This window comes from Rattus rattus, chromosome 8 (assembly GCF_011064425.1).
Source record: "Rattus rattus isolate New Zealand chromosome 8, Rrattus_CSIRO_v1, whole genome shotgun sequence".
Classification (NCBI taxonomy): Eukaryota; Metazoa; Chordata; class Mammalia; order Rodentia; family Muridae; genus Rattus; species Rattus rattus.
In genome coordinates, this window is record NC_046161.1 from 30491608 (window position 1) to 30519439 (window position 27832).

General features: G+C 48.3%; 1 protein-coding gene across 4 annotated transcripts in view; it reads left to right on the forward strand.

Annotated features, from left to right (window-relative positions):
* Positions 1 to 27832, forward strand: part of Kirrel3 (kirre like nephrin family adhesion molecule 3) — a 542831-nt gene that overhangs the window by 432130 nt on the left and 82869 nt on the right. For all 4 annotated transcript variants that reach the window (XM_032910358.1, XM_032910361.1, XM_032910359.1 and 1 more), the window contains exons 3-4: positions 16804 to 16953; positions 22244 to 22393. In XM_032910358.1, coding sequence (XP_032766249.1) covers positions 16804 to 16953; positions 22244 to 22393 — 300 coding nt within the window. The remainder of the gene's footprint in view (positions 1 to 16803; positions 16954 to 22243; positions 22394 to 27832) is intronic.

The window sequence follows — 27832 nt, forward strand, 5'->3', positions numbered from 1 at the left end:
CTCGTAGCACCTTCTCAGGGTGGTCATTGCACAGCGCCAGGTCCAGCACTCTGAAAGCGGCAATGGGATACTGTTTCTCTCCTCTGCTCCATCTGCTTCTTCCTTGTGCCTTTCTTGCTGAAATATGTTTGTTTCTATGGAAACAGTGTTGCTACCGGTATGGGAGGAGTTTGATGACATTCAGAAGTACCAAATCAAGTCCATTTATATAATGGTTTGAAATACACATAATGGCCTATGGAATATAGGACACGGTGACAGTTTCAGTAACTGCATACCAAGTGTGGGATAAATAGAGCAATGTAACAGTTCCCCACCTCCGAGTCAAATGAACTAGGAATAACCACCATTCTTAGCAGTAAAGAGTAACACATCTCAACCGCTATTCACGAAAGGATCTCAAAATAGGGCACAGGCCACTCCTCTCTTGTTGAGGAAGGATGCTAGGCCACGGTTCCTCTGCACCTGACAAGGTGTGGCCCAGAATCGTGTGCCGTGGCTGCAGAGGTGAGGACGTGGTTGTGGATGCTCTCAGGCCTAGAAAGAGGCAAGCCACTCTGGCTAGCCTGCTGCTCTCGGTGTGCTGATAGCTGCACTTGGGTCTGTTCCGAAAGTTCATTCCTGTTTGCTTTGAGGATTTACCAGGTGCTGACTATGTACTCAGAGTCGTGAGAGACATGGGAGAATATTCTCACTTTGACCAGTTACCCCAGAGGCACATTTAAATGTGATCATTTATCTTCAGGGAAAAAGGGTACCAGAGTGACTTTTTAAAACTTGACATGGAAGGATGGAGCCAACACGGGGTGTCACCCAGTCTGTAATCACTGCAGACAACTAGAGCCTAGGCTTGAAGGAACTCTGGGACATGCTATAGAATAACGAGTCAAAGTCAGGAGACCCCAGGAGTGGGACATTTACATACTATCTCTTAAGGTAAATTGGTTGGAGGATGCTTAAGGCTCATACACAAGGGATGGAAGTGGTAGCTTCCAGCCCCATTTCGGATCCCAGCACCTCCTGGTTGGCATGAATACCACCTAAGAGAAATCTCCCAGCAGCAGGGCTCACTGGAACTGGGGGTCAGAAGCTGTCCCACAGATTCTGAAATGGTATAGCCTAGAGATCTAAGGGACTCCAACAGAACTGGTAACTCCCCCGCCCCAGAAATCGGGGTTCAGTGAGAGATGAATGGCTAGCGACAGAGAAAAGTGGGGTGAGAAAAACCAAAGAGATGTACTGAGAATGTTCTCTTGGGGTGCAGCAGTAGACAAAGTCAGTTCTGACTGCAGCAGTACTGGGGAACTTCCAAAAAGAGAGGGGACCAGAAAGAACCCATGAGGGCGTAAGATCAAAATGCCACTTTTATATACTTGTATCGTTTTCTACTAACCCCATAAAAAATGTCATCCCCTTTTTTAAAAAAATCTTATTTTATGCATATGGGTGTTTTGCCTGTATGTAGGTCTGTGTACCATATGCATACCTGGTTCCTGCAGCAGCCAGAAGAGGTCATCAGATCCCCCTGAAACTGGAGCTACAGATGGGAAGCCTCTGTGTGAGTGCTGAGAATTGAGCCTAGGTCTTCTACAACAACTATTCTCAACCTGTGGGTCGTGACCTTTGGGGGGTCACATACCAGATACCTGCATATCAGACATTTACATTATGATTCATAACAGTAGCAAAATTACAGTTAAAAGTGGCAACAAAAATAACTTGAGTGAGCATTGTCATATAAGAAAAGAAGTCAGGGCTGGAGAGATGGCTCAGGGGTTAAAAGCAATGACTGCTCTTCCAGAGGTCCCGAGTTCAATTCCCAGCAACCACAAGGTGGCTCACAACCATCTGTGATGAGATCTGGTGCCTTCTTCTAGCATGCAGGTGGAGCACTATACATAATAAATTTTTTTTTTAAAGTCATAGCCACCTATGATGAGGACCAGTGAAATAGCATGGGTGAACATCATAATTTGTAAATAAAATAGTGTGTTATTTGCAGGAAGCAAGCACTTCTTCAGGTAGTATTTAATTAGGGATCAAGCAAAGAAAAAATATTTTTATTTTTAACAACCAACCCTTTACAACAAATGTTGCATGCGTTTGTTGTAATATATACAACATATACATAATAATATAATAATATATAGTATGTAATATATACGTAATGGCTGGGCAGGTGCTTTAGGAAAACACAAAGGTTTAAGCACTTACTGTTCCAAGTGGATACTCCAGTTCAATCCCACTTGTGCAGAGATCAGGAGTGCTGGGAGGGGGATAAGCTGTGGGAGAAATCACAGTGGTGAGCATTCTTGGTCTTTACTCACGAGCTAGGGGCCTTAGGAACACACGTCATTGAGGAGAGAGCAGGGCTATTTCATAAGCCAATAGCAAGCACACTATTAAAAGGAGGCAGTTGGGAAGAAACCCTTGTTGTGCTGGAGAGTGACCGTCTGCACTCTGTACAAGGCAAAGGGTCAGCACGGATGAGTTCAGCCTCCCAGGTCAAGCCAAAGCTGTCATGGGAGGACCTCGATAGAGGGCACTCTGCCCTGGAATGTAGGAGAACCCGTTCCCCTTCTACGTACCAGCTGGGTAGCCTTGGGCTTGTCGATAACTGTGCTGGGTCTCCATGCCTGCCCTATACAACCCTGAGTGTTGCGAAGGCCAAATCCAAGCTCTGCTATTTGAAAGAGGGTTCTGTAATGCCCATAAGTGGGAAGGGACATGATTCGACCATTCGCTCAGCTAATGTTGGCTGACTGTGTACGGTGCAGGGCGCCAATCACTGCCACCACAATTCTTGGTCATCATTCAGTCTGTGCCAGATACCATGGTCATCACTTTAGACACGCTGGCTTGTTTAATGGTCACCCCAGTCCGGAAGGACAGCTATACTGATCTCCATTGTCCACATGAGGAAATCAAAATCAGGAGTAAAAAATAACTTGCACACAGCCATCCAGGCAGTAAGTGACAGAAACCAGCGCTGGATGAGCTAAAACTCCAAGTTCTATACTAATTGCCTCACCCTTTTCTGTGTTGCTTCTGCAGAGCCTTATACTCTGGTGGTGAGCCTCGTACTCTGACCCCGCCTGATCCTCCTTGTACATTCCCCATGCTTCTTGCTACCAGGCCTAATGACCACTCTTTAGGTACCTTGGGGCCTCCTTCCTTCATGCTTCATCCCCGGTCCTCCTCTCCTTCCAGGCCTCCCCTGACAATCCTCTACAGCACAGTCATTGGGTGTTCTAATTTCCATCCCAATTCAAGACCCCAGCTTCCCAAGACCCTGAGCAACGAGTATCACCCCTTTAGAGCAGCCATTGGTGGTGTGAACACTGAACACCTCCCATAACTCAAAAGTCTTCGGAAGACAGAGCAAGGACAGATGGGGGAGTGCTAGGTTAACTTACAGCCAAATCTTACCCACTCCTGAAAAGGCGTCTCCAGAGGCAAAGCCAAATGGCCTTTGGTGCCAGCTTAGAACTCCTGGCGCCACCACACAGTACAAGGACACGGTGCTTCTGCAAATCTCTTCTCTACAGGGCACTGCAGTGTTATCTTGGCTTGCTCCTTCTCCAGAGATGAAGAGATTGTTTTAAACCTGCCGCCCCACCAGCTCGGCTCCTAGCTTCCAATGCCATTAAGTTTCATTATAACAAATAAACACCACGATGACATTTATAAGTTACCACTGAGCACAGAAGCACAAATATGAAGCAGATAAACTGCATTTGATCCAAATAATTACTGCAGGCAATATTGGGCTTAGTCTGAGCTGGCAGCCGGCTACAGAGTAATTTATTAGATTGCGTAAGGCAATGTTGCACGTTGAGTTTTTCATTATTGTGTCTCTTCCCCTCTCCGTGGCCTAAATAGGTTACAGGAGTTTAGACAGTTCACGGCCAAACTAAGACAGACTTTGCTCAAGCAGATTAGAGCTGGGAACGCCATCCAAGGTCCAGGGATGGCTGCTTCCCAAGCAACACTTAGACTTGTTGGAGAAGAGAGAACTGAGATTATGTTAATGCTGCCAGGCAAGAATGGCTCCCTGCCCTCCCCTCCCACTGGCCCAGATACAGAAAGGGGCCCCATGGAGGGAGTCAATGACAGGCTAGATGCATAGCCAGGTTTCTTCAGCAGACTCTGGCCAAAGACCTTCTCAATCAAAAGACCCCTCCATAACCCTAGGTGGCCGTGGGCAGTCCCACAGCTCAGTCTCAGACCTGTCCTTCTGCACCGAATAAAAGAAAGGACGCGTTCTGCCGCCAACCCCGCAAAACAAAGCAAGGAGAGCTGGCGACAAGCACCCTCTTCTCTGCCAAACCTGAACTCATAAAGTTTGATTCAAGGGGTTACAATACCTCTTATTCGGCATCCCTCCTGCCCCATTCTCCCAGCCTTAGTAAATTACCCAATAAGCAGCAAGGACCTGTAGTTATTGTGCAGTTAAATGGTATTTGCCCAGTAAATCCTGAGCCGAGTACTCACAGTGATATACAGTAACTAATTACAGACATGAATTCTCTCCCCAAGACGCCAAGTGTTACCAAATATTGCTGCATTTAGGGGAGGAGGTTTCATAGCTGCTCCACTCTCTCCAGTGAAGCCATGAGTAACTCTGCTATTACAGGGGCCATAAGCATCTCCAAGGGCCCTCCATGTAAAAAAAAAAAATAGAGATGTCTTGAAAGGCAGGCGAGCATGGACCACTCTCCCAAGGTGGCACCCAACAGTGGCCCCCTGATCCCACGGCCCAGCACAAGGGTTTGAGTAGGAACCAGCTAGCCCTCCCTAAGTTATTGCCCAGCCAATAAGCAGCCCAACACTGTAGTAGCTACTGCAAAGGCCCACAGCTCCAGCAGAGCAGGGAATGGAAGGCATTAGTCACTAAACTCAGGGCTGAGCTGAGAATCAGCTTCCATATCAAAGGATGTGCCAAGAAGAGCGGAAGTGGCGGTTCCAAGCCAGGCATGATGAAGCATGCCCTTAGTCCCGGTACTCAGCAAGAGAAAGCAGGAATGTTATGAGTTCAAGGTCAGTCTGAGCTATATAATGAGAGCCTATCAAAAGAGAAAGAGGGAGACAGAGAGACAGTAGGGGGTCAGGGGAGATAGGGCTTAGTCAGTTAGAAAGGGCTTGCCATGCAAATACGAGGACCTGAGTTTAATCTTGAAAACACATGTCAAAAAGTTAGGCATAAAAGCACACACGTGTAACCCAAGCCCTGGGGAAGGGGAGGCAGGAAAGTTGCTGACCATTAAGAGCTCTGGTTCAATGAGTGATGTTCTCAAAAAACAAAGTGGATGGCTTTCTAGGTCGAATACTGACCTCTAAGCAGGCACACATACACACAAAGAAGAAAATATAACGTTCACGCCTTAGACTGGGTACAGAGAATGCTCATCCTAAATTAATGTTTATGAGGATCAACTAAGCCCCATTTGCACATGGGAGTATTACCCTGATCTAGAGTTGGGGAGGGCTATACATGGAGGGCATAAAGCAAATGGTCTATCATTATCACATCTTAAAGCACAGAACTCTCTGCCCTCTAAACTGGAAGCCCAGAGATCAACCTCCCTCTGTACTCAGTACAGCCGTGTAAACAAAAGCCAGCACTAGAATCAAAGAATTCAAATATTGGTTCCATTACCCATCACCAATGACCTTGGACCAGTTATTTGTCCTCTCTGAGCTCCAGATTCCTCATCCATGAAATGGGAAAGGCTCTCTCTCTGTCTCAGAATTGCTGTGGAAATGGCCAGCCTGGAATTGGGTCTTCTCCCACCTCCTAGGAACTCTGTCCCGATCCACTACATCTCCATATGGCCAACCTATCGTCTGGGACTCCAGTCTAAGCCTCCTGGGAGAAAGAACCCTGCTCTTATCTTCAGCACCCCCAAAAGCCTGTACATCCCATCCCACTTCCTAAGTGCTTTTAGCATAAAACTTCTCCTTTAAATACAAGCCCACATCGCACTTTCGAAAGACATGGGTAGCTGTTACAAGTTGGCTGTGCTTTCTTGGCTAATGCCTTCTTGGGTAGAAACGACTAATGAAAGCCCTCTCAAGGGTGTCTCTTTGACAGTGACAAAGAAGTCAGGGTGAGGGGGGAGAAGACAGAATAAGTATGGGCATCGCTACAGCGGGACAGTTGGCTTCGAGCCTTAGCTTCTCAAGTTTTTACTTGGGAGGCTGGCGATCAACCCTTCTCCATGGGGTACTGAGAGGATTATTAAGTAAGAAAATATATGGGAAGTGCTCTGTGAAGCATGAAGTATATACAAAAGTTCGCTGTGGCGAATATCCCAAACCAACCAGAAGACTGGGCCCAGAATCCCAGGGCAGTGACAAGAATCGCTTTTTTAATTAGGACACATATATAGTCAGCTCTCAATTATCTGTTGGCAAATTGTCCCCATTCCTGGCAAATGCTATCACCAAGACTGCTTAATGAAGTCCTCTGTTAACATTTCACAGCTTCTTATTCTGCTCTTATTTGCATGAGGCCCAAAGGGAATGAAAGTCCTTTAAAGGCAAAATCAGTTAATATGCCCAGTCTCTCTTAGGGAAGGTGTGATCCAGAGGGAGGACAAAGGCGAGACAGAGTGTGGTTCACACTAACTTTGGACCAGTATGGAAGTGATGCTCTCCACCCAGCTGAAGGGGAGACAGGCAGGGAACCCCATGAACAGACTGTGAGTTTGTTTAAGTGTTAGAAATTCCTAGAAAAAGTCAAATCCACTCATACTCAAACAAGAATACCAAACTGCATCCAAAGTGATAATAAGTTTCATTAGCTCCAGTTGTCCATCGTGGGGATTCTTCACACCCTTGCCTACTCCCCATTAACCATGACTATAAAGAGTTGGGTGTACTTAGTGGGGAGCAAGATTATTTGGTGGGGAGAGGTGCTGCCAAGCCTGACTATTGGAGTTTAAACTCTTTCCCACACCACACACACACACACACACACACACACACACACACACACACACACACACACACACACTGCATAAATGCAATTTCAAAAGAGATTTTAAAGTTGATCACATTAGTCTCCAAGAAGGGAAGAACAGAGAAGGACATGCACTGGAATGGTTTACTTGCAACCAGGATCAAGAAGTCTCTTCATTAAGTGCCAGATGTAAACTGCGCTTCTCAATGTTAGGTTAGTGCCAAGGGACAAAAGCATCTGATGCTTAATGGCAGCCTACCCCAGCCACACGGCGTTCCGAGGAGCTAGGCTTACACTCCAATCAGTGGGACATAGCTAAGCTACCCTTCGTAGAACCCCTGCAGATCATCTAAGGACTCAGAACCAGCACTTCTGAGCCCTTGAGCATTGCACACAGAGACCCTGGAGGCCAACATTAGAGCCGAGGCAGGACTCAGTTCTCCAACCCTAGTATTGCAGTACATAACATTTCACTGACAAGAGGATCATATACATTTATAAAGGGGGAAAACGGTTGACTTGTCCGATACCTTCTTGGTTTAATTTGGGAAAAGTAAGGCACATTCAGAAAGAGACAGTAGCTGGTCAAGAATGCCATTAATCTTAAGAGTCTAGAAAGAGTGCACACCCTGAGCCCACTGTTGCTTATTACATGTGGATACACCTCAGCTGTGATCCCCAAACTACTGGAAGCTCTCGACACAGGTTCCTTGACATCAGGAAAATCTACCATCTCAACCTCTCTAAGCTTGAGTCCAGGACACTGTATTTTTAGTTAGTTCCGTGGATAATTTTTGCACAGATAAAAGTTTTAGAATCATTCTGAAGGACACGGTGCATAGAACTACAAAAATGATTATTTTTTTTTAATTCTTGATTTAAAGAAAAAACAATACTTAGGACAAGATCTTCCCCCAAACAGACCAAGAGTCCCTGAGGGTTTGCTTTCACATCCCTGGGCCTCATGTTTTATTTTCATCATTAGGACTTGAGAAAGGAGGAATTTGGGTATGTTAGAGATTGCAGCATCAGGGTTGGGAAGGAGGGGCCTGAAGCAGGTTGATTACCTAGTGGTCTAGATTCTGCATCTTACAGGTGACCAATGCAAGCTTGAGTAATGGCAGAGTCAGGCCCAAAGGCATACAACTGAAAAGTGGCAACACAGGGTCTTCAGGACACAGACATAGTTTCATGTGTCCAATCTGTGGCCTAGAGAGCAAAAGATGCTAGGCATCAGGGTGTACGCTAACCTGTGGCCCAGCCTCACCCTTAGCCCAGTGGCCCCCAAACCGATGCTCTGTAAGAAGCAATCATAAACATACTTTCTGCCCATCGCCAAGGCCTGCGCTATCCCTGTGCTTTAGTACCAGAGTCCTATTGCTTTCCTGTTTAAAGTCACAAAAATCTTAGATTCAGACAGAGAAACAGAGGAAGGAACCCAGTCTGAGTCCAGTGGCCAAGTAGCAGCAGGCCTGGACATTATTCAGGGTTCTGCTTTGTGGCCAGAATGTCTCCCTTCTATACCTCCTATTCTCCCCCACTGACCTCCACCCCTCTGCCCACCCTCATTCCCTATGGGTGACCTCAGACAGGAATGGATGGGATCCTTCACGGACACAGAGGAACCCCGTTCGCTGCAGCACTTATCAGCATCTTCTTGGCACCCAGGCCTCTGCTGGATCGATGGCGGAGTCCGCCTCCTGCTGCTAATGAGCACAGGACAAGCTCTGGCTGGGGCTGCAACACTGATAATCAGCAGGCACGTGATTTATGATAACTTTGGACTCACCCTGCCTTGGTCAGTCCGGTTGTTCTTCATTAGAGACCCATCGTATCCAGGACAACCTTGGCAGATTGTGTCCTGAGGACAGGAGTATGAGGCTATCAGAGTCACAGGCGTTCTATGCTACCGTAGCTCCCACAAGGAATTAGGGAACAGAGGAGGAATAAACCCCACATTTCTGTCCCTTTGGTTGAGCCTGGGAAGTGCTTTACTCCCACGTACAACCAAACAAAATCAACATGCGGTTTCTAGAATATTCACGACACCAGCAAGCTTCTCCTAATCCCGTGCATCAGAAACAAATTGCCAATGGCTGAAAATGATGGAGTTGAAAAGGAAAGTGTCTCCAAGAGACCTGGAGACATGGTCTACACGCCGAAGAGAGAGGACCTGGGTGAGGAGGACTAGGTGCCAGCCCTGCCCAGTGTCCCTGCGCCCTCTCCCGAGTTTGTCCACGTCATGATTGTGCAGAATAAATGCTCACTCCATTAGCGGGATGCTTCTTTGAGCTGAAAACAAAAAGTGTCTCCAAATCTCTGCTCTACCAAAGGTCAAAGAGAAAGGAACAGTGGGGGAAAGGTCGCGCCTCTAGCTAACTTCTCCCACCATCTCCTTCTCCCAAGGAAGATGGACCTAGATAACATCTTGTTCACACAACAGAATTCAAAGTCAGCATGAACCTTGACTGGAGTTGAATACCTAATTCCAGACAGCTGGTCCCAGCATAAACCTGACTAAATTGACCTTGGCCCATTTAGGAAGTTGCATATATATACATACATACACACACATGAAACTTTTCATGTTTGGAGGTGAAGTCTCAGGTCCACACCAAATACTACATAAGTCATGAAAGTACAAGGAACCCTTTAGAGGTGGCAAGAGAACAGGATGAGTGGAGAACAAGATGGTAATAGAAGCATGAATATGATTATGGTGTATGGGGGTGGAGTGGGCTATGTATGGGGAGAACGTCTTAATGAAACCCATTGTTTTGTACTCTCACTAAAAATAAATTTTAAAGAAGTAACAGCAAGGAGGGTTTGGGAGATAGCTTGGTTGATAAAGTATTTCCCATGGAAGTGTGAACCCTGTGTACAAACCCCAACACCCACGTAAAAAGCCAGGCCTAGTAGTGTGGGCTTAGAGTCCTAGCACTGGGGAAGCAGAGACAGGAAGATCTCCGTGGCCCAGTGGCTAGCCAGCCTAGCCTACTTAAGAAGCCTCCCAGTGAGCACTGTCTCAAAATTAAGGTGAAGAGCAATTGAGAAAGACATCTGTCACCCTCTGACCCCATGTGCCTACACACACACACACACACACACACACACACACACACACACACACACACCACTCTCCCCACCATGAGACCACTGTCCCCTTCTGATTATTTTCTTACATACATACTCCACACACGAGTTCATCAAAATGAACTGTCATTACAGGAGGTAGGAATGGTTTATGTACTTTAGACCCTGTCTCTCAAACGACTCTACAAGTTTCCAACACAGAAACCGGAGCTTGTGGCCCTCCTGCTGTCCCTCTCTGCCATATCCTAACCTCTGAACTTTGATGTTCTACACACCAGAAGACACCCTCTCCCTACCCTCATCTGGCTTGCCCTGCAGACCACTTCAGAATCCAGGTCCCCGTGGCTCCTTCCTTCTACCTTGCTTTGGGCACTAATTCTGTGCAGCTTCTTATTCCGTCTCTGGGCATATCCTTGCTTGTTCCAGGCTCTAAGAGCATGGCCAGCAGAAAAGGCACACTTCTCTGCCCACCACCTCACACACACACAAGATGAGATGGTTCCTGCCCCTACCTCAGGTCCTGATGCTACCACAGTCACTGTCACCCACTCAGATCCTCTACAAAAACCAGATTTCTTATCTGTCAGGCAGTGGGCTAGTGCATTCCCACCACCCCAATCTGTGGAGATCACAACCCAGCATTCTGCGCGGGTGCTACCGGGTCTAAGTCAGGAAACAAACCCTGTGCCACCTGCCGGGTCCCTTCCCTTGTGTCTGCCAGTACTGTTCTGGTATCATTAGGGGCCACTGGGTCCTGCTCTTCTTCCTCCCCCTTGTCTGCTTCTCATGACAAGGACATCATTCTTAATCTCAAAAGAGACAATTTACTACATGCTCTGAGCTGAGAGAAACCTGGCAATTAAGACACAGGAAATGAGTATCCTTAAGCCTCTTCCAACTGGTCACTAATAAGAGCAGGTGGACACATTGGAGCCCTTTCTGTGCTGCTGGCCAGGCACTCTGGGAGCCTCCAAAGCTGACTAGTAAGGGATGCTCTGACAGAACCAGAAGGGCACATCTCTGATCCCTACATGTAGATTTCTAATGAGTTTGAATCTCCATGTCCCTATAGAACAGGATCTACAGAATACGTCTGCATTATTCCTATTGAAAGATAGGAGGAGAGAGGAAAAACCCCAGAAGGTCAAATGCCAGTTATTCTGGATTCCACGGTGGTGAACAATAAGGGATCCTCTCTCAAACACGGTAGAAGTGGTCCTTTGACTTCTACATTTACACTGACACATGCCCCTGCACTTACGCACACACAAGGAAGGAAGGAGGGAAGGAAGGAAGGAAGGAAGGAAGGAAGGAAGGAAGGAATGGATGGAGGGATGGAGGGAGGAGAGAGGGAGGGGAGAGAGGGAGGGGAGGGGGAGGGAGGGAAGGAAGGAAGGAAAAAAGAGAAAGAAAGAAAAGGAGAGAGAAAGAAATGGAGAAAGAAAGAAAGAGAGAGAAGGAAAGAAAGAAAGAAAGAAAGGAAGAAAGAAAGAAAGAGAGAGAGAGAGAGAGAGAAAGGAAGAAAGAAAGGAAGGAAAGGAAGGAAGGAACAGAGCATATCAACAATGACCTAAAGACCTCCCAGGAGGCTCCACCTCCCATGGTGCCACTCCCACCTCTCCAAAGCATCAAGCTCACCTCTCTGGAGATGTTTAAGAGCCACATTAGAGCATTCAGTTCACCTAAAACATGTGATAATGATGGCTGAATGCATCACCAAGCCGTGGTAAAGATGGCCACCATGTGTGCATTCAGTACTTCAGGTCCATCACACAGCGAGCGGGTTCCCCAGAAATAACTCAGTGACTTCCTCTCCTGTGAAGCTGATCCCTTGTCACTCTGGCTCTTCTCCTTTGCCTCTTCCCTGTCCCCTTCTGTGTGCTGTGCTCAGCACAGTATCTACCTGGTCGTGTAGTTAATAGTGCAAAAGCTACTGCCCCACAATAAACGCAGAGCACAGAACAGGAAACCAACCGGAGGTAGCAAGCTACAAGCATTTAATGGAAGGACACCTGATCTTCACATGCTGTTCCAGGCACTGTGACAGAGATGTCCTTCCAGAGATGCACGGTAGGTCTTCATTTATGTTTTCCCATCATTGGATGAATAGTAAGTACCAAATAAGACTTGGAGAAACTGGCTGCACTGGTGGTCAGTCACGGGACTGGACTAAGGAGGTGCTAGGACGTTAGGAAAGCTCACCTCTGGGCGTGTCCATATGGGAGCTTCCTGAGATTAAGGAGAGACTAGCTACCCTGAGCGTGGGTGGCACTATCCCATAGGCTGGGGGGTCAAAGTGATGAAAGACGAAGAAGAAAGACAGTTTGCTTAAGGTAGAAAGGGAAAGGGCCAAGGAAAAAGGGAGCAAGTTGGGAGAAGGGTTTTCTCTAAAAACGACCCCACCCATGCCTCTCACACTGGGCTCCCAAGATCCCCTGACCCTGAAAGCCTCAAGGTCTGTCCTAAGGGTTAAAGAGTATTGGGTTTTTTTTCCCTCCACTTCCTCTTCCAAAGCACCCCAACTTTTATCCACTCCTCTTATCCACCAAGTCTAAGATCTGATTATGAAAGCATCTCAGCTTTGAAAGAAAAAAATCATTTTACTTATATCTATATAATAATCTAGTTTAAATTTATTTTATTTATTCTTTGACAATTTCACATATGTATACAATGTATCTCGGTCCTATCCATCCCCAGATTTCCCCTCTGGCATCACTCAACATGCCCCCTTCCCACCTTCATGTCCCCGTCTCTCTCTCTCTCTCTCTCTCTCTCTCTCTCTCTCTCTCTCTCTCTCTCTCTCACACACACACACACACACACACACACACACACACACACACACACACACACACACACACACACACACACAGTCTACTGAGTCCAGTTAGTGCCATGAGCTGGAATGTTGACTGATATCGTGGCTCGATCTTGTATAGTCCTTGTGCAAGTAACCATAGCTGTAATGAGTTCACGAGTGTGCTGGTCACGCCAGATGCAGAAGACAGCATTTCCCAGTACTACTCCCCATCCTCCGGCTCTAACATTCTTTCTGTTCCATGAGCTTTACAGAGTGGGGATGGAAGATGACAGATGTCCTCTGTGGATGGACACACAGCAGTCACTTATTCTCAACACTCTGATCAGTTACAAGTCTGCGTTAGCTGCCGGCGGCTGCACAAAAGAAACTTCTCTGACCAACATTAAAAGCAAGGTTGAAGTCTGTGTGAAGATTTAGAAGGAGGTTTGACACTTTGCCCATTTAAATAGCTCCCTTCCTGGAGCCTATGGCCATGGACTCCTCCTTTGTCGTGGGCTTTACTGGTTATCAGTATCAGGTTTACAGGATCAGGGGCATTTTCCTTCTTTGGAGCGGGCCTCAAACCTAGTCAGAAGGCAGTTGTTTGCCCTCACAACCATCATGCCACTAATGTTCAGGGGGCACATCTCACCTGGCAAATGGATCCTGTAACATTCAGGGTTCACCACAAGATAATTTCCATTAATACTTTTTCTCCTGCAGCCTGCACAGCTCCTTCTAGCCTTCTGAAATGTCACGAGCAGAAACAAAATCCTCAGTCCTGTTCTGGCTTGTTTCTGCAGTCTAAGTTGTTGTGTCTTCATAATATCTAGTTTAACTATCTCATCATTTATCAAGAGAAACAACCATAGCCTATGCTGCGAGGGAAACCCTGTAGGCAAAGTAATTTTAGTGGTCTGAACATAGCATGAGAATATTAAAATCGGACAGAAAAGAAGGGCTGTTGGTTGGAGGAACTCAGCTCCTACCCCAGAATAAATTTCAAATCATATGTTTCGGATGGTTTTGAGAACTCTGTGCCCTCCCTATCCCCAGAAACATGTTTTCCACAGAAAATCCAAGTGGATCTAAACAAACAGTGGTGACTAAAGCCCCAAGTGCCCCCATCAGAACTGCACCTAGGCAGTTCTCTCTGCCCTGTCGGGCTTTGTTTCCTGGTGTTTCCAGGAGGATCTTGCATCTGCTCCAACTCCTGTTTCTGAGCCACCACCTTCCATCGTGGTCTTGTGATTATTCAGAGTTAACCCCGCCTCCACAGTGATGTCACTGACCTCTCCTCCCAGGGTCCTGCACCATCCAGTTCTCCTGATTTTCACGATGAGCATCCAGGACTCACCCTTGTCTCCAGAAATGGATGTTCCAAGCATTTCCAACAGTGCCTCCTTCTCCTACCAAGCATAAAAAGAATGGGGTGTGAAGAATGGACAGTTACCTCCTGCTGAAGCTCCTAATAAGGGACATTTGAAAGTCCAGGCACCACTTCCTTCAGGGCTTTTTCATTACAGTCTCTTTAGCCCCTGGCTGACAACCCAATAATTCTCTCTGATCACAGGAGCACTGGCTGCTACTGGAACTGCCTTGACACTGTCCTTTCGAAAGATTCCAGGATAAAAGATTAGAACAGGAACAGAAAAGGTGTCGCCCTGCCCCCCTCCTCGTCTTCCTCTCCTTATTTTTCCATCCTCATCTACTTCTCCTCCTCTTTGCTCTCTCCCCCTCTTTTTCCTCCTCTCTTCTTCCCTCCCCTCCACTTCTCCTCCCTATTCCTCCTCCTAACCCCTCTTCTTTTCTTCTCCCTCCTCCCCATTCCTTTTCCTTCTGACTCCCCATCCTTTCCTCCTCTCTTCTTCCCTCTTGTCTTCCTCCCCTTCCCCTTCTCCCTCTTCCCCTCTCCCTCCTCCCATCTCCCTCCTCCCATCTCCCTCCTCTCCTCTCTCTCTCCTCCTCCCATCTCCCTCCTCCTCTCTCTCTCCTCCTCTCTCTCTCCTCCCATCTCCCTCCTCCCATCTCCCTCCTCCTCTCTCCCTTCTCCCTGTATGAACCACTGCTTTATGGCTCTTCCCTTCACTCCTCTTCCTCTTTTGTCTTGTCTTTTCTTCCTTCTTGTTTTGGTGTCAGCAAGAACCTAATTGCAACAGAAAACATGAAGAGACAGAGTAAGGAAAAAGCTCACTACCCAGAGCTGATTAAAATATCCTCCCGTAATCTAATTTGCAAAGCTCAAATCAGAATAAAAAGTCTTACTCCCACAATTCCAGGCCAATTTTACTTTTAATGAGACTCCTCAGAGAGGTTGCTAAGATCCCACCAGGCTGTGAACTCCAGGCCTGCCTGCTTCCCCCACTCTCTGTTGCTGTAGGGGCCCCAGCCCTGCCCTGCACCTCACTCTCCCTATGCCCACCATCTTGTGTGGGAAGGTAATCCAAGTCCAGTTCATCTGTGGTGCTGTGGGAAGGAGGCAGCAGCTGACTGCCAGGTTCTTTTCCCTCCCACAGAACATCTGTGTCTTCAGGGTTGGGGTGGGAACAAACCGAGGGCTCAAAATTCAAGTGGACCCCACTCCAGCCGCAGCTCCGCCACTCACTATCTGTGTGACTCTGATCTTGTTGCCATGTCTCTCTGATCCTGGCTTCTTTGTTACAAAATGGTGATTTTTTTTTCCTGCCCCGAAGCATTACACTGTCTCTAAGAGAAAGGCATATGGAAAAATACTGACTGTAGTCATCTCAGACCATCAGTGACCCACTGCCCACTCTTCGTCAAGAACACAGACCACATTAGCTCTCTACTTTCCCCGAGCCCATGCTTTGGGAGCTGCACGGAGCCCAGGTCAGCAGATGAGAGCAACCCTCAGAGACAGAATGAGACAGTCCCCAACCTGCCACAGATAGCCACTGACAAACACTTCGGTTCCCAGTCCTGCAGAGCTGAGTGCTGATGCTCTGAAGAGTGCTGTTAGCATAGTACCCCCAGGCAGTACATCCAGCACTGGAAGTACTGAGTCAGCTCAGTGCTACTCTCCTTAGTCCTGTACTTATGCCAGCCTCTCCATGTAGAGGCAGCGCCTACTGTGGTTATGCCGCTAACAGAATGAGAGAATTCATGAGCTGATGCTTAAAGATGCACAGAGCCTGGCATCTCACCTGTGCAACAAGCTCTTTGTTTAATAAAATATGAGTCAATAACTTCAACCGTTGTAGCATCTTGCGTTGAGGTGTGAGTGAGAGGCGTGGGCTTCCAAGAGATTCCCAAGGGGGAGACTGACTGTAAGAGCCAAGCTTGGAAAACAAAAGAAGGGGGCTGGAACGATGGCTCAGTGGTTAAGAGCACTGGCTGCTCTTCCGGAGGTCCTGAGTTCAATTTCCAGCAACCACATAGTGGCTGTCAACCATCTGTAATGGGATCTGATGCCTGCTTCTGGTGTGTCTGAAGATAGCAACAGTGTGCTCATATAAATAAAATAAGTAAACCTTTAAAAAAGAAGGAAAGAAGAAGACTCTAGGTAGGGATGGCTGCAAGGCCCTATACTAGCTACCGATTGCCTGGATTGCCAGGTTGAACTAGAACTGTATGACTCCTGAGCAAGTGAAATTAGGTGGGAGTTGAACATGAAAGAGGGAGGTGGGGTTGGGGATTTAGCTCAGTGGTAGAGCGCTTGCCTAGGAAGCGCAAGGCCCTGGGTTCGGTCCCCAGCTCCGAAAAAAAAAAAAAAAGAGGGAGGTGGCATGTCCCATGGTGGCTGAGGTTCATCCAGAAGGGTCATCACTGGGGTCGGATAAGAGAGGGGCTGGAGTCTAAAACCAGCCCCTGAAGAGGGGAACTCGGCTCTAGTTGGGTTCTCGGGACAGCCTGGCTCTGGTTCCAGAGCAGTAAAGGGCATTGCAGGCCTCTCTGACTGACCACTGTGCTTCTCCCTCCCCAGGTCAAGTCTACTCCTTCAGCCAGCAACCCCAGGACCAAGTGGTGGTGTCAGGACAACCAGTGACTCTGCTGTGTGCCATCCCTGAATATGATGGCTTCGTCCTGTGGATCAAAGATGGCTTGGCTCTAGGTGTAGGCAGAGACCTCTCAAGTGAGTACTTACAGACTCCCCTGCCCACACAGAAAAGGGCTCAGTACCTACGCTGCCTCACCCTATCTGTTCTACTATGAAGCTCCACACTCCATTTGGGGCTCAAGTCCCCAGCCAGCTCTACAACTGTCCTGATAGCAAAGGCCTGGGTCCCCCTAGGAGCCTAGGTACCTCTAGCTATGAGCACTGATTCCCACTCTGATGGCCAGTCCTAAACCTAGAACAGAATTCATTCCAAAGCCACTGTGATCCCCATGATGTCTGATTTCCAAACATCATGTGCTCCTGTTTCTTGGCCCAAAATGAATCCTCGTTTATCAAGGCATGAGCCAGCTTCCCACCCAAGGAGAGAGTCAATGAACTGAAAACTCACAAGAAAATCCGCTTCTCCCAGGATTCATCTCATGATAGGAAGAAAAGACAGGAAGGGTTTACATTAACTGCCAACCTCGTTCAGCCACCCAGGCAAGCTGCACCATGGGGGCCTCCTGCAGCTGCTACTGACTGGCACGTCAACCCTGTAGTTTATGCCAGGCGGTATCATTTGGTATCTATTCTGCATGGCTATTTCAGAAGCTCATCCAAACACCTTGCCAAGCTACCCTTTCCCCGGGGCATTAAAAAACAACAGCCACTCCATGTCGCTTGACCATTCTGTCATTACTCTACCCTGAGCTGGGCAAGCAAGGGGCCGATTGCTGGGCTGAAATGCATGATGAAATTCAGAAGGATGGATCCGGGTGTCACTCACCTGCCATCTGGGAACGTCGAGGGGTAGAGGATGGATGAGACGTATGCATTCAACTGGGAAGTACTTTCACCTCGTTCACACTGTACAGCTGCAGGAAAATAAAAATCGAAGCGCACTCGGAAACACCGCAGGGCTGGGAAATTAATATTTTAAAGTATGAGTTATGTCTTGCCAAAAAAAATGTATATTGAAACATTATGGCGGTGGTCAATAGCAGTCACGGGCCTAATGCTGCAGCCCAGCTGAGCAGAGATAAAATACCCGAGAATATCTCCAAAATATACTGTGCTGCCATAGAGTTTAAGTGTTATGGGAGCCAGCCAGCTTCAGAGATGCTCAGCTCTGGTACCCTGGAGAGATGGGGGAAGGCAACAATCTTCCCAAATGAGAGTTGCTTATGCTCCGGACAGCCATGAGCCATGAGGACTGTCAATGGTTATCAGCCTCTTGTCGGAACCTTGTCTCATCAGGTCAGTGACCAAGTGGAGGTCCCGGGTCACTAAGAACAGATCATAGAATTGACATCAAGCCACAGATAATTGTATTTCTGATCTGAGGTTCCATCCCTGGTTCTCTAGGATTCAGGATCTGGGTGCTGGTACTACAGACAAGTTGACCCATGTCCTGACCTGGCTTCCTCTCCAGCCTGACTCAGACTCTAAGGAAGACAGGTCCTAGACGCTCTGCTGCGGCGCCCATAAGCTCAGGCTCCTGAGAAATATCTGGGGTTGGCTCACAGTTTTGGAGGTTTAGGCCAGTATCATCATAGTGGGAAGCATGAAAGTGGCTTGTGCCTGGCTTGAGCATTTAATCATCTACCCACAAAAACTCCATCCTGACCATAATGGCAGATTCTCACAGGTTCCATACCTACCCCTTGCTGGCCTGGTACAAAAGGGACAGAATGGAACACAGCTGAAGTTAGCAAAGATTTGTTGAGTGCATAAGACAGGGAACCCAAGGGCTAGTGTCACAGGAGTTCCTGTTGCTGTGGCTCTGTCCTCTTCCATTTTAACTGTGTTGCCCCACTCAGTATACCAGACGTGAGTCTCTCACTGACACATTGGTGTCTTTCTGGTCACCAAGGTTGAGACACCAGAAAGAAAATGTTTGCCAGCACATTCTCAGGTGCAGACAGAGCATTTTTCTCCTAAAAAGCACTTCTCAGATGTCTCATAAATCTATGATTGAAGTCCAAAGGGAGGAAAAGATTACAACTCCCTTTAATTGAAAAGGGTACAGAGTAAACAGTTGAAGAAAAATAAATTGACTCAACTATCTAACAGTCTAATTGGTTGAGAACCTGTCTGCTCCCTTCCTAGGACAGGCACCTCTATTCTACCTCCCTACCATTTGTTCTCTCTCTCTCTCTCTCTCTCTCTCTCTCTCTCTCTCTCTCTCTCTCCCTCTCTCTCTCTCTCCCTCTCTCTCTCTCCCTCTCTCTCTCCCTCTCTCTCTCCCTCTCTCTCTCTCTCTCTCTCTCTTTTTGTGTATGTATGCATGTGTGTATGTGTAGGTAAGTGTACCCAAGTATATTGTCTTGGGGCTTCTATGGTTGTAAAGAGACATCATGACCACAGCAGCTCTGACAAAGGAAAGCACTTAACTAGGGTTGGCTTACGGTTTCAGAGGTTTGGTCCAGTAGCATCATGGTGGGAAGCATGGCAGCATAAAGGTAGACATGGTGTGGAGAAGGATCTGAGAGTTCCACATCTGGATCCTCAGGCAGCAGGAAGAGAGTGACACTGCACCTGGCTTGAGCATTTGAAACCTCAAAGCCCACCCCCAGCAGCACACTTCCTCCAATAAAACCACACTAACAAGGCCACACCTCCCAATAGTGCTACTCTCTACTGAGCCTAGGGAGGCATCTCCATTCAAATCACCTTTATAGAACAGGCCAGCGGTCAATGTTGGGTGTTTTCTTCAGTCTCTACCTATTTTTTGAGACAGCTTCTCTCACTCAACCCAGAGTTCACCAGTTGGCTATGCTGACTGGACGGTAAGCCCCTGGGATTTACTAGTCTCTGTTCCTTACCCCCAATACCACCATGCCCAACTCTGGGGGTGCTAAGGGTCTGAACATGGATCCTCATGCTTACACAGCAAGCGTTCTACCCACTTTGCCCTGCCATCATTTGGATTTAAATTAGCATGTATAGAGAGAGGATAGGGTAGACGTGGTAGCTGATACCTGTAACTTTAGCGCTCGGGGAGGTTAGTGTGAAACGGACGTAAGTTCAAAGCCGGCTTATATAGATTATCCTGCTGTAATTTTCACCTATGAGCCCCCCACTTTGCTGATAAGGAAGCTGAGACACAATGGCGCTAAAGCTCCGGGTAACAGAGCAAGGAAGAGATGAGCTGGAGTTTGAACCTACCCACCACATCTAGAACCTAGAGGCTCTGAATCTCTGCCTCCTCCGAGGATACCATGGACAGAGCTACAGATTCCCCCGCAGCTGTGCTCCAGTGTGTGTTTTCCGAAGAAGCTGCCAGTCCTTGAGATAGCATCGCAGCTCCCTGCCTAATTAGGCAAATACAAACAAAACTATCACTGATGTTTTCCACAACTCATGAGAGTGAAATCCTGCTGCTGATGGCTTGTAAGACAACAACAACAACAAAAACCCACAGTTCCATCCAAGATGCCTGCGGGGACAGACCTAATTGCAGAACAGCAGGACAGGGGCTGGGCTGGAGGGCAGCAGCACAGAGGCCAGCAGCCGTTGGCGGGGCCCAGCTTCACCTGCTTCGGCTTATTCCCTTTGCCCATCAGAAGGCAGGAATGTGGGAGATGGGTAGGCAGGGTCCTCCTTGGGTTACAGCTGATCCTTGGCATCCGTTTTGGAAGGCCCTGCTGAGGGCAGGGTCCTTTAATGTCATGATGAGGACAGCGTGGACTCAGTTGTAGAAGAGCCCACAGAACATGCTGGCAAGCCTACAGAAGACCGTGGATCCCTACTTCAATGACCAAGGATGGGCACTGATGGGTCCTGGTACAGTCACCCAGCCTGTCCCATCCCTCATCCACCCTTAGCTTATCCAGAGCGGGGTCTGAGGAGAGAAGGTAACCAGGGCAGAGCCAAAAGAAGGAGCCCATGCATAACCCCATAGTGCAAGGGTTGTGAGGAGAGAAGGTCTCAGGTGAGGGGGGTAGAAGGATAACACCCTGATAGGACAAACGAAGAGGCTTAGGGCCAAAGACCACAGAAAGAGCAAAGGCCTGTCCATGACCACGGCTGCAGTCAGTGTTTGCATTCAGCCTGCTGGCCGCAGCAGCTGCTGAATGATTCATCATCTTCAAACTTTTACTTATCTATTATTCATCACCAGTGTGTATGTACTGAGGCCCCAAATTCCTAAGTGTCCTGAGTGCCTCCTAAGTGCTTAATCAGGCCCTGGGGTTTGGAGATGGGAGGTGGGAATGGCCAGAAATAGGCAGGTATGCTGCATGGTGTATGGTGTCCAGCTTTCCTAGATGGTCTGTCCTCTTAGATTCCTGGGACAAAACTTCCCTGCCGAAGTCACTCTTGACCCCTTCCAAGTAAATAAATCCCTCGTCCCTTTTTCTTCTGTTTTTCTCTTGCTTTCTCTTTTATTTGTGAATCTCAGATTCACTCTCTCCCTCCTTTCTCTCTCTCTCTCCTTACCCCCTCTCCTCCCCCTCCCCTCCCTGCATCACATTAGCAAACATTACTGAATGTGGATAGTATCTTCCCATAGCCATGCCTGCCTGCTCAGCATGCTTTTGTCTCTAACTCTGACTTCTCCCATTTTCCTTAGAACTTAGAACCACCAACACACACACACACACGCACACACACACACACACACACACACACACACACAACACACACACACAACACACAACACACACATACACACCAAACACACCACACACACACACATACACCCCACACACACACACATGCACACACACACACACATGCACACACACACACACACACACACACACACACACACACACACACACACACACACACACGTGCTGGGAAATTCTTGCTTTTATGTTGGGTTTCACTGAGATCCAAGGCCTGAGCAAGGGCCAGTTGGCTCCCACTGATAAACCTCTTTGTCACTGGCACCCACCCCAGCTCCCCCTGAGCTAGGAAAGAAAGTGTTACTGTTCTCTTTTCCCTCTGAAGGCACAATCATTTTAGCCCATGAGATAAATTAGCAATACACAAGCAAACAGAGGAAACTGTGGGAGCCGTCCATAAAGTAAAGGGTTTAAGAAAAGGACCTGAAGGTTGAGATCTGATAGCAGCACATGGAGGGAGCCGCCTGAGGTCAGCTCTGCCCAGGCCAGGCATCAGACCCCCTAGCCAACCTTCCAGAAAGATCTTTCTTAGGCAGAAGGGAAGAAGTCAGACAGGAAGGCCTCTGCCTGAGTCACTGTCCACTAGATGTCTATTTCCTTTTGCAAGAGCGATTTCTTTTGAAAGGCCATTCTAAGGGGCCACACCATCTCCAAATGCCCCCTGGGTCTCTCACAGCTCTCTGCTTTCTCCCCAGGCTACCCCCAGTACCTGGTGGTGGGGAACCACCTCTCAGGAGAGCATCACCTGAAGATCCTGAGGGCTGAGCTGCAGGACGATGCTGTGTACGAGTGCCAGGCCATCCAGGCTGCCATTCGGTCCCGCCCCGCACGCCTTACAGTCCTGGGTAAGTCACCTGCACACAAGCATACAGGGATCGCACACAGACTCTGGGAAACACCAAGGGTTCAGCTACTGGAGGGTCCTTCTACAAAACTCGTCATGGGAGGCTCTCCTTTGGATGTCATTCCATTTGGCTCCACCTACTTCTGCCTTCTTCTCCCCCTTCCTATCCAAAGGGAACAGGTACAAGTCCCCCGTCTTAGGAGATCATGTTGCCTGCGGCCTATTATTGTCCTGCCCTGTGTATTTGGCTGCACCTTGGGGAGTAGATGAGGGTCCTAGGTGCTGTGCAGCGTAAACGAGACCAGGCCTACTGCAGCCATGCCTGCCTGGAAAAGAAGGTGACAGAATCTGCAAGACCTTTCCTCCAGAGCTAACCACCAAAGGGGCCACAAAAGCTCTGTATGTCCTGACCCCCTCCTAAGAATGATCCTCAAGTTTGGTCCTCCATGACTTCAGTGTGCATAAGTGTCACCAAAGACCCTTGTTCTAGAGGCTAACCACCCTGGTCCCCTTGGAGTCCTGGTTCTTAGGTCGTTCCAAGGAGATTTCATTTCATGTCCTTATCCTTACAATTTTTCACCTTGGCCTTCTTGTTCCTTCAAATGTCCCTGGGACAATCCTCCTGAAGAGGTCCCTCTTCCCCCTTTAGGGAAGATCTGCCAGAAGATGTGGTAAGGTGGGGACTTGTTCAGTGATGCCTTAAGCTTCCCAATTCTGGTTAAGAGTTCAGCCCTGTCACCTCCTTCCTCTAACCATGTTTTCCAGAGAAGAGAGGGCTGCAGGAAAAATGTTCTTTCACATAAGTGACAATCAATCATAGTTGTAAGGCAGCTCTCAAAGCTTGTCCAGACTGGGTGAGAGATTGTTACTCCAGTGAGAAACTGAGGCTCAGAAAAGCAGAAGGCCTAGACCAGGGTCTCCCTGCCTGAGCTCTTTGTCCCACCTCCCTGGCCCCCAAGGTTGCATTTCTGCCAAGTCCATGTGGATAGGACCTGGGCAGGCCACAGAGAGAAGCCCCAGCCTGGCCTTGGCTGCCTCCTGGCAGCTGCTGTGGAGCTCTGATGACAGAGTCGGCATCTGGGATGCTGCTCCTGCTCTGAGATGAAATATTTAAGAGCGTGTCGGGTTATCTTCAGATCTACACTGCTAAACACAAGGGGTGCATGATTGCAAGTGCAATGGCAGACAGGCCACAGAGGACCATTTAGCAGCTCGCTCGGCCTGAGCCAAAGCTGAGAGAGGCAGCTTCAGAGCCTCACCCACCTCCAAGCCGGGAGTCAGCTCTGCCTGGCAAAGAAGGGGGTGGGAAGGCCCTTTGTGGATCAGAGGGGTTGGGAGATGCGGTGAGGTAGGGCATGCTTTATGGGAGAGACAAGGACACTACAGAGAACAGTCGCCATTTTCTTTTCCCCCTTGAGAGGGGGCTAAATTGAGAAAGGGTTGCCATACACACATGGTAGGGCTGACAGAGGAGATGGGGAAGACCAGGTATGTCTTCCTGGTTTGACTGTTACTACAAACTAGCAGAACAGGTCTGCCATTGGAAGCTGAAGGATGTTCACCTTCAGGGACCACTCAGCTCCTCTCCTCAGAAAACCTTCCTCTGCTCCTCCAAACCCTCCATGGGGCTGCCAGAGACCTCTGGAGAGAGAGGACCTAAGAGCTATCCATTCCTAGGATGCCGTGCAGGGGCTAAACAGAACGCTACCTTGTCCTACAGCTATAGAAGACTCACCAGCCAAGCCTGGCCATTTAAGCCTCCTCACTCCCTGTTATCTCAGTTAATCAACAAAGTACACTGGGCTGAAACTCATACTATTGCATGTGCTTTGCTGATAAACTTTTGGGGAGACTCGGGGAGGCAAAGGCGTGCACAGGCGGTGGTCACGCAGCTTATAATTAACATTTAAAAATCAACATTTCCTAGCTCCAGACCAACGCTCTTTGCCCAGTCTTCTGGTCCCAAATGCCAGCAGAATGTCATCTGTCCTCCTGGTTAAAAGCCAGCCTTCTGAGAACAGGGCCTCGGGATCCAATGTGAACAGATCCAAATTTGTTTTGGGGTCACCTCTAAAAGACATTCATTCTTCTCTGGGTGTCTGTCAAAGCCTTGGCCCGCCTGGCACTGTGCCTAGGGCACAGAGCTGGATTGGTGTGGTTGAGATATTTCTTCAGGCCGAGAGGTCAGCTAGAAGACTGAATGGCAAGGGCCCATCCGGGTACTCCGAGAGAATTCCTGCAGATGCAAAGGAAGGTTCATGTAGCATCTCCTTACATCAGTCATCCTCCTAAGCAAGCTGGATTTGGGGGATTGTGGGGGAGAGGCTGTCAGGCTCCGCATTCAGAACCTCTCAGCTATTTCTGGACAGTTCCCACTACCCCACCCCGGGGAATCTGAGGGTGTCTCCCAGTCTTGCAGAGCCTCTCTAGGCTCCTGGTCCTGCAGGGCTCCCCTCCTACCACCCCTAGCTGGTAGCCAACTTTGCCACTGGAAAGTGTTCCTGGCCTGATTGTTTAGGACTCTTAAGGTTAAAGCTTCTTTCCTTCCCAACCAGCCAAGACCCCCTACTTGCTATGCTCTGACATCTCGGCCCAGGAAAGTGTCTGGGCCAAGCTCCCTGAGGACGGAAGCTTTCCCTGTGTTCCAGGAATAGGAGAGCTTCCTAATTTACTCTGTATTTGCCTGAGATAGATTTTTAATTAAATAAAGTAAGAGCTTGATTAGAACCTGCAGAAGATGTGAGGGCAGAATCAGATGGTATTCCGGCAAAATCGCAAAGCAAACACTCTGGCTGGAACACGGGGAGTCCCCCGGAGGTCTTCCATCAAAGCGCCAAGTGAGGAGGGCAAATACGAGAGATTATATAGCCAGCAGATGTGCACTGTTAAAATATGCATCTGCCGGCAGTGTGCTCAAAGAAGCCAGGGGGCCAGCTCTCCAAGCCTGCCTTGCTCGGGAAGGGAATGGGGACCAGCCCAGCAGCCAAGCCTAGAGTCACAGACACATTAATTAGCGTTGTGTTTGCAGCACTCAGATGTAATCAGGCAAGAAGTGACTGAGCAGAGCTTTCGCTTCCCTGGGAAGCAGAGGAGAAAGGAGCCAGAGAATGAGAGGAAGGTGGGGAAGTAAATTGCACCTATGAAGTCGACCACCCCAGACTAGAAAGCTAGATAACTCTGGTTATAGTTGGCTTGAGTTTCCCCAGAAATCCATGGGGGAATCCTTGACTCAGCCCATGTCAGCACCGAGATCTTTCCAGACACACATCAATTCAGGTAGTCTTTTCATCCAGGAAAGAACCTCAGACTTCAAGGTGTGTCAGCCTCTCTGGGTCCCAGTTTCTTGGCCTGTGGAATACGAAGTGATGACTAAACAAACAGTGTCTAAGAATTATTCAGCTCCCAAAAGGCCTCATCTCCAGTCAGAGGAGTCCAGTATGCCGCACCAACTATTTTAGGAAAATGGGCCATTCCCCGCTGGAGCCAAGATCTGAGTGGTGCCTGAGGCCGAGAAGGTAACACTTTGTGATGGCTGTAGACAGCACCACCTTGAAGCTGGGAAGCAGGACTTCAGAAAGTCCCATCAGACCTTGGGCCAGGCCTCCCTTTGCCATCTCTGCAGGAGCTTGGCTTAGATCAGCAGTTCTCAGTCTATGAGTCACGACCCTTTAGGGGATGGGGAGGGGGAGTCAAACGACCCTTTCACATGTCAGGTATCTTGCATTCGGATATTTACATCATGATTCATAACAGTAGCAAAAGTCACAGTTACAAATTATCAAAGAAAATAATTTACCGTATCAAAGGGTCACAGCGTTTGGTTGAGAATCAGTGGCTTAGATAAACAACACAAGACCCACGCATACATGTGTAGAGCTACGGAACGGTAGGAACCCTTTGGAGGAGGAACCCTCGATGAGGAGAGAGAGTGCCATCTAACAAAACAGTGTGTGGCACTCCGTCCATTTTAAAGCAGTGTACCAATGTATGCACAACAGTACCTACACTCTTACCATGTTCAGGAGCTTCAGGGTCAGGACTGTGGAGCACCGTTACACTTGATCTTTCCAAAAGACTCAGGTAGCAAAGACTTCCACCAAAGAGGATGTGGAGACCGTGGATTTGATCATGAAATGTGTCCTGAGTGCTTTTCATTTCTAGTCGTTCAAGACTCCTCAGTAAGTGGAAGACAGAGCCATCTCTGGCCTGGTGAAGCTTGCATTTAGCCAGGTACAAAGCAGCTGGCAAATGACCACCAGATTCAGCAAGTGACCTGTGTCATTATAATGTTTCCAGGTAATAAATGCCATGTAAAAGAAAGAGCAGAGTTGAAGAGGGAGGATTCCAGGGAGAAAAAGAGGTTGGATATCAGCCTGTTACTAAAGAGCCTCTGCCCGGGCCAATGTTCTCCTCGTGTCCTCTTCCTCCTGGCCCAGTCTAATGTTGACTCTGCTGTCTTTGAGGTTCCCACTAGAAGTCAGGTCTCCTAACCAAACACGAATACTCTAATATGGAGACTAAGCCAGTGAAAATAAAGAGGACAATCATTTACAATGACGTCAAGCCCCAGACACAGAGAGCGCAAACTGATACGCGCCTAACTTGTTCTCCCACAGAACGGGCAGCAATTCTGAATTAGTTACCCCTCTTGCTGTTGTGACAAAATGACAGACAGAAGCAGCCTAACTCAGAGAGGATTTGTTCTAGCCCAGAGCTTAAGGGGATAAGGCACGGCAGATGGGACCAGTTTAGTCCAAGGTGTGAGTGTCACCAGCCAGGTTTCTTCATACCAGCAGGGATCAGAAGCAGAGAGAGGGATGAATGTCAATGCTCAGTTCTCCTTTTCTTTTTATTCCTTTTATTGTCTGGTCCACCATCCCAATTGGATGGTGCCACCTGCATTCATGCTAAGTCTTTCCTCCTCCATTAATTCTGTCTAGAAACACTCTTACACACATACCCAGAGGTGTGACTCCTAAATGATTCCAAATCCAGTCAAGTTGGCAATGAAGATGAGCCATCGCAAGCACTCAGTTCTTAATTCCGAAACAATAGAAGGCTGCGGAGAGGAGCTGTGACTTAACTTGAGTACTTTCGATCATGGATGTAGAGCGGATACGGTGCAGAAGAGCTCTGGCTTCTAGGTGGTCCTGAATCTAAGTACTGGTTGGACCAAACCCACCCTGAGCTACTTGACACCAAATGATACATATGAAGGGAAAGTTGAAACATTTTGAAGAAGTAGGGAGGATTTATGTCTGTACAACAGAACCCAGAATCCCTGCCATAGCCCGCAAGGTCCCCGAAGTATGCCATTTTCCTCCTCCCCAGTATTATCCACTACCCCTTGTCCCCAAACACCTGCTTTGTTCATGGTGCTTCAGAGCCTGCCTCAAGCCCCTCCTACAACCCTTCCTGCACCTTCCCTCAGCTAAATACT